This window comes from Atractosteus spatula, chromosome 5 (genome assembly GCF_055471065.1).
Source record: "Atractosteus spatula isolate fAtrSpa1 chromosome 5, fAtrSpa1.hap1, whole genome shotgun sequence".
Taxonomy (NCBI): domain Eukaryota; kingdom Metazoa; phylum Chordata; class Actinopteri; order Semionotiformes; family Lepisosteidae; genus Atractosteus; species Atractosteus spatula.
The window spans coordinates 5,616,033-5,625,811 of NC_142710.1; the positions used below are offsets into that span (position 1 = coordinate 5,616,033).

The window sequence follows — 9,779 nt, forward strand, 5'->3', positions numbered from 1 at the left end:
TCGCGCTGTCGCAGGACGAACGGCCCGGCGTTTTGACTCTCTCCCTCGGGGGAACACGGGTTCCGCGAAACGCGCCGAATCTGCACAGGCGGGCAGTGACAGCAGGAGGCGGGCGAGCCCAGGCAGAGCGGAGTCCGAGGGAGTCGAGGCAGCGATGGAGCGTCGCTCCGAGCCTGGGGAGGTGGCGTACAGGACCGTGAAAGAGGTGGACCCGGAGGACGAGGTGGAGATTCGGTGGGGGGGAGAAACAGGTACGGTAACATCACAAGAGGACAGAGGCAGGATAGGAAACTGTGAGTCAGCGTGAGGCGATATTAGAGGCTGATACAGTGAAATGTCACGTAACATGACACATTACCCTGCAGTTAAATTTAAAATAGTGTTTCTGTGTTAATTGGGTGCATTTCAAGTGAATATATAAGTAAAGAATATATTTGTCATGAAACTGGGTTTGCTACACCCAAATTATCAGCTCTAAATAAGGAAGGAAGGATTCTGACTCATTCTTAGACGATATATTGAATTAGATTGAATTGAGTGATGTACTGTAATGTAATAAATAACAATTTCTTACCAGTTATAAAGATGCAAAAACAGCTTTATTAAGGAAGTCCAGCAGGGTTGTGTGAAGTTCATCCTATTCCTGTTGTGAGGTTGTGCGGATTTTTCCAGAAGAAACGATCTGAAACAATGCTGATGTAGCATGTGTTTAAGCGTGAATGAGATTTGTGTAATGGGAGAATAGTGGGAATTGGAGCATTCCAAATCCTGGTGGGGAAAATCATCCTACTTTCAGATCTGAAAACTGAGTATACAGTGTACAGGTTGGAAAATCAAGTATTCCATATCTAGATTGGGAATTCAATACCTTAATCTCGAATTAAAGTAGACATGTGAGATAGGCAAAGGTCTGTTGCCGAGGAAGATCCAGATATAGCAACCAGATAAATTCCCTGGAATAAAGGAATATCCTGCATTGACAGGCTGATTTTTTTTTTTAGTCAGGAAAAGAGAAAACTACAATTCAAAATATTCAAACTCCTCTCAGATATTGACACAACCAGCCTAGCGGACGTCTTCAAAATCAAAAACAGCGAAGCCCAACCCATAGAACTATAGGGGGGAGCTCTTAAAACTGAGAACAGGGGGCACTGCTTTACACAAAGGGTTGTGGGAGTCTGGAACAAACTCCTAGAGATGTACGGGTGAGATCCCTGGATCCATAAGCTACTAGCAGCCAAATGAGGCCGCACGCCATGCTCTCCGTTGTAACCTTGTGTTCTTATGTTCTCTCTTATTGGGTTTGTGAGTGTTAGTATAGAGTCACGCAGCTCAGGCCTTTGTAGTGCAACAGTCACTATAACTCCCGGCAATAAACATCACTGTGTTGGAGGGGTTTTATATTGTATTATATTGTTGTATATTGATTTTTGTATGAGAGTTTTAATTCAAGGGGCTGAGACATGGTTCCAGGAAAGCTGGCGTCGGCACAGAGTTTTTGTGGGAAATGAAGAAATCGAATGTGAAAGAAGTCTCGGCAAGCACGTGGGAAAGGAGTTGGGGCCCCCTTCCTGTCGTGAGTCGCCCTGCACTCTTGTCTCTCTACTGCTGTGAAGGCAGAAAGCTCCAGACAAAGCGTCTGGCCCAGTTCAGCAGAGCATTGCCACACGCAGCCCCCCTCACTTCCTTAGTGGGAGTCGTCATGACTGTGCTGCGTGTTGCTCTGACCGATGGTACAGTAGGAGCCAAGCTCAAGAGCTGATTTGCAGAACTGCTTTGGTCGTGTAGTCGAAGCCTTTGGCCGCTGTCCGACAGTCGCTGTCAGAGCTCTGGGAGTCAGTGAACTTATCTGTTCTGATTAAGAAATCAACTACCTTTTAGCTTTGGATAGTAGTTTCAGGGGAAAAAAAATCAACAATTTAGCGTTTATAATTGGTTTTGCTAACATTAGGGTGGCACGGTGGCTCAGTGGTTAGTGTTGTGTTACGCCACGCCCCCGGAGGACTCGTCATTCCACCTCGCATTCCAGCACGGTTCCCAAATTAGCCCATTTACCCCAGCCTATTTAATGCTCCTTCACACACTTCTGTAATGATGCATTGGTCAGGACCCTGTGCAGACGGTATAATCCGGAAGTAAGTGAAACGGACAGGGGGAGGAGACGACGAGGAACTGGGCAGGGTGACGAACAGGGGGGCGTGACAACTGTGCACTGGGGCTCGGGGGGCGTGGCCATGGTGAACTAGTCCAGAGGAGTCCAGGGAGAAGTCCAGAGCTGGGTGATCCAAACAAGACAAAACGAGACAAGGTTTAAAAACCGGAACGGGATCCGGTGCAGGGACGGGAAATAAAAACGGGATGACGAGGCCAGGCGCTCCGAGCCCCGGAGCCAGACGGTCAGGACGCCGTGGTGAAGCCTGTGCCGTGGGGTCTCTCCTGGACCCGCTGGTAGGAGGGCTTCCAGGGTCCGTCTTCCAATGCAGAGCCCAGAATAGAGTGAGCATCTGGCTTAAATAAAGAGGGGCTGGATAGGAGGCAGGTGCACATAATCAAATAAAACGTGAAGGAGCCGGAGCACCCTTTAGAGGAGGGATTACGATCGTGACAACTTCTCTCTGCTCAGTACTAGGTTTATCCTGGCTAGAGCTACTCTTTCTATCGCTGTGACTTTCTATTTGTTTATTGGCTTCCTGACCCTGGTTTGTTCTCCGACTACATCTCCTGGTTTTGGTTTGGGCATTATACTGATTGTACTGGATTTGACTCTTGGCTTCCTGCTCCGCTTCTGGTTATTTGTACTTTTGCCCTGCTTGATTACCTACAGCTTACGGACCTCGGATTGCTCACTTGACTACACCTCTGGATATCGTTTTGGTTTCTGCATAGGGACCTCACTACTACTTCGTAACATATTGATACCTCACAACACTGGGGCCCTGGGTTCAATTCTGGATTTGGGTACTGTCTGTGTGGAGTTTGTATGTTCTTTCTGTGTTTGTGTGGGTTTCCTCTGGGTTGCACTAGTGTCCTCCCACAGTCTAAAGACATGCTGGTAGGTTTATTGGCTTCTGGGGAAATTGGTCCTAGGTGTGAGGGCGTGTTTGTGTCTGTGTCTGTGTTTCCTCTGCAGTGGACTGGTGTCCAATCCAGGGTGTACCTTGCCTTGTGTCTGATAATCACTGGGATAAAAACAGTTAGAAAAGGGACAGAAAGATTGATAATATTAACATGCAGAGCTACTCATGCAATAAACCATTCTGGCCAGCAGGTGTCTCCGTCATACTATTCAAGCAAAACAGCGTCTCATAGCGGTGATGGACTTCTTGTCATTAATACACGTTTCACCTATTCAAAAAAAATGCTAAGACTGTAACTACTTTGTTATTCATGCTAACCCTGTTGACAGGTGAAAAAAATTTGCTGTGCAGGATGAAAATTCCAAATCTTTCTGTGCTTCTCAGGGTCTCATGTAAGCTCTGCTGGAAGGGTGTCTTTGTACAAAAGGACTGCCCTGCTCTTTGCATCTCTGTGGATTCTTACTCTCATCGTTGGAGTGGGATTTTATTGTGAGTATGGGTAAACAGTGCTCACTACCACTGTTGTTTCTGCACTGGGACCAGTGAAACAAGTGAAATGGAAATCTAATAAGTAAATTGATTCTTAAAATGTAGAGAGCTTTGCAAAAAATATATTGGTGCTTTTAGAAAATATATTTCAAGGATGTAATTGCTATGCTACAGTACGTGCAGAATTTTTGAAAACAGTGCGTCAACAAAGTACACTGTTTAGGTTACTTTAGAAGACAATGTACCAAAACAATATATGCTGTCTGGGTCATTAGAATTAGCCGAAAGTAACTGATAAGCTTTGAATAACAAATCTAGTGGTGCTTCTTCTTTCGTTTTATGATGTAACCTGTTTTGTCTTAGGGAAAGGGGAAGTTTTAGAAGGGACAAAGTGCTGAGCTTTCTCATACAGCGCAACATCTTATAAAAACCCTGTACTGCTTGTAACACTTTTTGTAACACACCCTGTACTGGTTGCACTTTGCGAAGTGGCAGCAGGGCTCCTAATATTGCAATATTGAAATAAAGACCTTACTCAGGTGAGAACTCTCTCTTGTGGTTTCCTTGATAGTTATATTTCCATGACACAAGAGATGCGGTATCTACAGTAGGTCCTCTATCTGATGTGGAGCACAAGTAGTAGTTTCACATAGTGAGATAAATTCATTTGTATAGACATTGAGTTTAAAAGCTCACAATTTTTGTAGCAACTGCTGTTCCAGTTAACACAAACACATTGAAAAGAAAAAAGAAAATGATTTGGCATGTATCCATTGACTGCAGAGTTTGTGGTCCAGAGAAGTTATGCCTTGTGTTTTAGTCTATAAGCAACCGGAACAGCAAGCAGAGAAATCAAGACTCCTGGAGAGCAATTCAGCTCTACAGATCCAGCTGGAGACCCTGCAGATGAACTACTCCAGCCTGAATGCAGGTAAAGACAAAATATTCCTTTCCTGGATTTGTGATTCCTCTGTGCTCTGAAAATTTTCATTTAGGGACGTTTTTATTTTATTTTATTTTATTTTATTTTATTTTATTTTATTTTATTTTATTTATTATTATTATTATTATTATTATTGTTGTTGTTGTTTGCCACACAGACCTGCAGATCCAACTGGAGACCCTGCAGAAGAACTACTCCAGCTTGAATGCAGGTAAAGACAAGATATATTTCTATCAGCTATCTGTGATTCCTCCATGCTTCTGAAATTCCCAGTTCAGAATGTTTTTTTTTTAATTATTTTTTGTTCTGCCATGCAGACATGCAGAATCAGATGGAGGCTCTTCAAAGGAACTACTCCAGCCTGACCACTGGTACTGCTCAGAAGCCTTTCTGGGGGTTTTCCTTCAGGGTGCCCAGCCATTAATAAAGGGAGTCCCAGGGCTTCCTGGTAGAAGCACCAGTAATGGCACTGGTGGGCCGCGTTAATCGTTTCATCCACATGTTATTGGTTCGAGCCCGGGCTATGGTAGTAACTGATCTTGACCAGAATTCCCCCAAGTGTTTGTGTCGACCTGGACAAGTTGAGATCACTGGGATTAAGGTGTATGAGTTTCTCTCATAGTTTGGCACAACAGGGACCCCTGTGTGGACACCTGTAGACTGAAGGACATGAGGAGCTCACAGTGAGCTCTGAGAGGTGGGTGTGTCAGAGGCACAAGTCCACAAATCCCCATTGTCCCCATGTTGGCTCCGGAGTTGCTTTCAGAAATAATGGCCTTTTCCAAGCTGGGTGGGAACAAAATAGAGATTGTAATTGTAACCCCCAAATCAGAAAATGTAACCTATAAAGACTCCTCTTTTTGTTGGAAAGGTATATTGTCACAACGAAATGGGTTTCATCCTGGAAGACTTTACACATTTATTTTTAGGTTCTCTGAAGTCCTGTAAAATAAGCCTGCTTCTGAAACATATTTACTTTAAATGCTGATCCTCGTTAAATTACACCTTTGGCTTACTGCAGAGACATGGCAAGGTATTTTGCAGAATGTGCTTTATGCTCAACCAAAGGAGGAGGTCTAGTGGTATTTTTAGCACAGGCCAGGGTGTCAGTGTAGCTTCTTAAAGGACCCAGGGTCGTGTGCAGAAGGTATGAACGATGACAGCCTGCTTTCATTGGCTTCAGAGCTACAGCAGAGATGCCCCAAAGAGAGGAACAGCTCCTACCTTCAGGGCGACTGTCCTAGTTTGAAGACTTACTTCATGGCCGTGATTGAACACTACCTCCCCATTGAGAAATGCTTTCCCATAGACACCACCAAGACTGGTAAGCATTTCAGTGTATACAGTATATTGTCCCACTGTAGGCGATTCGTGATAGGCATGTGCTTGATTCAATAATTCCTTTAGAACAGTTTTGAGGGAAATTAGTATGTGTAATGGGAGCCGGTCCAGGCTCCCGCGAAGCGTCATTCAGGACCCTGTGCAAACGGTATAATCCGGAAGTAAGTGGAGAAGGACATCCGGGGAAGGAACAGCAGGAATGGACGGGTAGAAAGACAGGGGGGCGTGACTACGGTGATCCAGTGCTTGGGGGGCGTGGCAAGGGCAAACAGGTCCAGACAGTCCGAAAGGGGGAATCTGGGGTGCAGTCCAAAGTCCAAAATCCATCCAAGAGAAAACAAACAGAGTTAGAATCGGGAACAGGGACAGGGAATAAAACCAGGATAACGAGGCCAGGCGTTCCGGACTCAGGTGGTCAGGACACCATGATGAAGCCTATGCCGTCGGGTCTGTCCTGGACTTCCGGGTGTCCATCTGCCAATGCTGAGCCAGGAATAGTGGGAGTGCCAGGCTTAAATAATGACAGACAAAACAGGGGGCAGGTGCACGTAATCAACTACAATACGAAAGGGTCGGAGCACCCTTAAGAGGATGGATCCCGATCATGACACTATGTTCTTGAGCTCTTTCTCATTGGTGTTCTTTTTTTCTTGCAGTGAAAAGCACATTCTCTGAATTATCAAGTAAGTCTGAATAAGTGCCTTCTTAATTTGTTGGTATACATAGCCTGATGAAATCTTTATCGGAAACATGATTGATCCTATACGGTGAGGCACTAAAACGCGACAACTGAAAATTGGAACCAATAGCATCTGTTGCCTTTTTTATGCCTCCTATTTGGTTATTTCTAAGCTCGGCATGAAATGAAATCCAAAGAACAAAATATAGCAAAGTTCTACAGAATAAAAACATCATTTTGGAAGACAGTAGACTCTAAAGCTGGTTATCACTATGTTGCCCCATTCGAGAACAGCAGATTCTAATCCAAGCATAATCACTGCTAAAATCAGGTACAGTCATAAAGTGCACCCATAAAATCTATAACAGAGTTCCCCAAAAATACATCCCCTTGGGGGAAAGACACTCAGGATATCAGGAATCTGGTCACAGGGCGACAGTTGAGCAGTCAATTGATGGAGCCTTACCTTTATAACCCAAAGCCAATCGAATATTACCTCTGGGAAACCCTGTCCACTGTCATAAGATGGTATATCACTAGCTAAAAAGTGGATCTGCCTGCCTAGATCCTGGAATTCATTTTTATTCTTGTTTCCACCTCCTCGCTGATGTACACATAACTCCAGCAAATACGGAAGTAGACAAAAATCTACCCAAAACCATCATTTAACTTAAAACGCTTTCTGTACCCACAGGAATGAATGGTGAAGTCTTGACAGTAGGTAATGTACTAGAAATGCTCTTGGTCCTGGAATTCCACTGCTTTTGCTTAAAAAAACCTTTGCTTTTTCCTCTTTGCACACCAATCTAACGACAACAGTCACTTCCTATTAACAGCCGTTCTGCACGATGGATTGGACTAAGGGCAAGACCTTCAGTTGTAGTTCTCTTGAATCTAGAGTCATAGAGTCACTTAATTGAATGCAATGCACTGTGTTAATCATTGTCCTTTTCTTCCAGTGTGGAAGTGGATTCGGAATGCATCAGGTACCGGCATTTAGCTGAATCTTTTTTACCTGTAGAGCACATATTCTCCTCATGCAATACTTTGTGTGCCATGACAGAGAGACTTTCTCATTGTTCATTTCAGAAGCTATAGCTGAAAGGCATTTACATAGAAGGTTAAAATAAAAGGTTTAAGTTTCTTATTTAAGTATCGGATGGAGACACTAGACTTAGGTTAAAAGTCTCGCCCTTCAGATGAGATGTAAAACTGAGGTCCTGACTCTATGGTCATTAAAAATTGCAGGGTGTTACCCCAGTGTCCCGGCCAAATTTCCCCCTGGTCTTTACCAGTCATGGCCTCCTAATAATCCCCCTCTCTAAACTGGCTTCATCACTCTGTTCTCCTCCCCACTGAGAGCTGGTGTGTGGTGAGAGTACTGGAGCATCATCCAGGTGGGGCTGCACACTGGTGGTGGTGGAGGGGATCCCCATTACCTGTAAAGAGCTTTGAGTGGACTGTCCAGAAAAGCTCTATATAAGTGTGAGGAAATCATATTCTCATTAAAATAAGAATGTTTTGTTTTTTATTTTATTGAATTGGGTTTTTCTGCATTTTCAAAAGCAGAAGAGATGGTCCACTTAACTTCAAGAGCACGAACCCCAGTAATATCCTCTGCTGAAGCATGTTCAACACTCGAGGTGAAAAAGGAGTATCCAGTGCCAGCTGTCCGAGTGGATCTGGAGGAAATGATTGTAGGACACACGTAGGGGGAGAAACCAAGAGGGCTAGTGTCACACACAGCGGGATTAAAAATGGATTTACCATTCATGTAATGCATTTCACTGTAAAGCAGTGTGAATAATTGATACTCAATGTGTATTCGTATCCCTTTTGCTCCACAGCTGATGTGACACTGGACCCTGAAACAGCGCATCCCAGTCTCATCCTGTCCGAGGATGGGAAACAAGTGAGGCTGGGTGATCAAAAACAGACTCTGCCTGAGTCTCCACAGAGATTCAATCCCGTTGTTTGTGTCCTGGGCAGGGAGGGATTCTCCTCTGGGAGACACTACTGGGAGGTGGTGGTGGGAGAGAAGACTGGCTGGGATTTAGGTGTCGCTAAAGAGTCCATCAACAGGAAGGGGAAGATTATACTGAGTCCCAGCAATGGCTACTGGACAATATGGCTGAGAAATGCAAACGAGTTTAAAGCTCTTGCTAACCCTCCTGTCCTCCTGCCCCTGAGCCTGAAGCCCCAGAAGGTGGGGATATACCTGGATTATGAGGAGGGACAGGTCTCCTTTTACAATGTGGAGACCAGGAATCACATCTACACTTTCACTGACACCTTCACTGAGAAACTCTACCCCTACTTTAGCCCTAATCTTAAAAGCAATGAAACAAATGCTCACCCAATGATAATCACATCTGTTGATGATATTGACTTATCATGAGAAAATGACAGACACAAAGCAGTGTCTGACAGCAAAGTCTTTTGACGCAGAGCTGTTATACAGCAAGACCTTTTAAAGCAAAAAGATCAATTTCAAAGGACAATAACATCCTTCTTTTGACAAGTGTTACACAGCTTTAATCTCTTGGCAGTATTCGACATAACAAATGCACATCTGCAGATTTAGAGAATGTCTCTATGGCTTCGCATTTGAAACGCAGTTCCATATGATAAATGTACATTGTATTTTATTTTAACATTTAATATTTCAAAGGAACAAGTAATAGGTTTATTCCATGCTGAATACGTTGTGTTCTCTTTCTTCTTTTTTTCAGCATGGAATGAACCTTTACTTGTTCCTTTGCAGCCTACGCATGCTGACACAGCTACCCACCTGATTTAATATTTCATCTTTCTTTTGTCTTCTTAACATGCAAAGATGGTAATTAACAAAAGTCTCTGCAGTCAAATGGAGGCAGGAAATGCAAGGGTTTATCATACTGATAAGACCCAGTGGCTTTCTCAGGATGTGAAGTTTCAGTTAACACATAGGTCACTGAGTGACGTGACTAAAAAATGACACTTGACACCAACCTTATTTTTAGCCCAGGACTGTGTATGTGTGGTTTTTCTGCTCAGCTTCAAATGTGTTATGATGGTTTACAACTGTGGCGATTTTCAGTAGCACTCTAACAGATGACTTCTCCTTCCGAAAGAAGTCCCTTAGAACTTCTACTTGTCATTCTGTGTCATTTTCCCACTAATGATCAGAATTAATGCCATTGTTGACCATATCAATAATAATAATAATAATAATAATAATAATAATAATAATAATAATAAACTCTTTGCA

The 9,779-nt window shown here is 43.7% G+C and overlaps 1 protein-coding gene across 3 annotated transcripts; it reads left to right on the plus strand.

Moving 5' to 3' along the window:
* Positions 1 to 15: 15 nt before the first annotated feature.
* Positions 16 to 9,779, plus strand: LOC148833674 (zinc-binding protein A33-like). Of its 3 annotated transcripts, XM_088916400.1 has the most exons (10): positions 16 to 251; positions 3,462 to 3,566; positions 4,387 to 4,497; positions 4,667 to 4,720; positions 4,827 to 4,880; positions 5,693 to 5,833; positions 6,507 to 6,533; positions 7,224 to 7,250; positions 7,489 to 7,515; positions 8,377 to 9,779. In XM_088916400.1, the coding sequence occupies exons 1-10, from the start codon at positions 155 to 157 to the stop codon at positions 8,925 to 8,927; spliced, it is 1,194 nt and encodes a 397-aa protein (XP_088772526.1). In that variant the 5' UTR covers positions 16 to 154; the 3' UTR covers positions 8,928 to 9,779. The 3 variants fall into 3 exon arrangements, with proteins under 3 accessions (XP_088772526.1, XP_088772527.1, XP_088772528.1); XM_088916401.1 differs by lacking the exon at positions 7,224 to 7,250; XM_088916402.1 differs by lacking the exon at positions 4,827 to 4,880.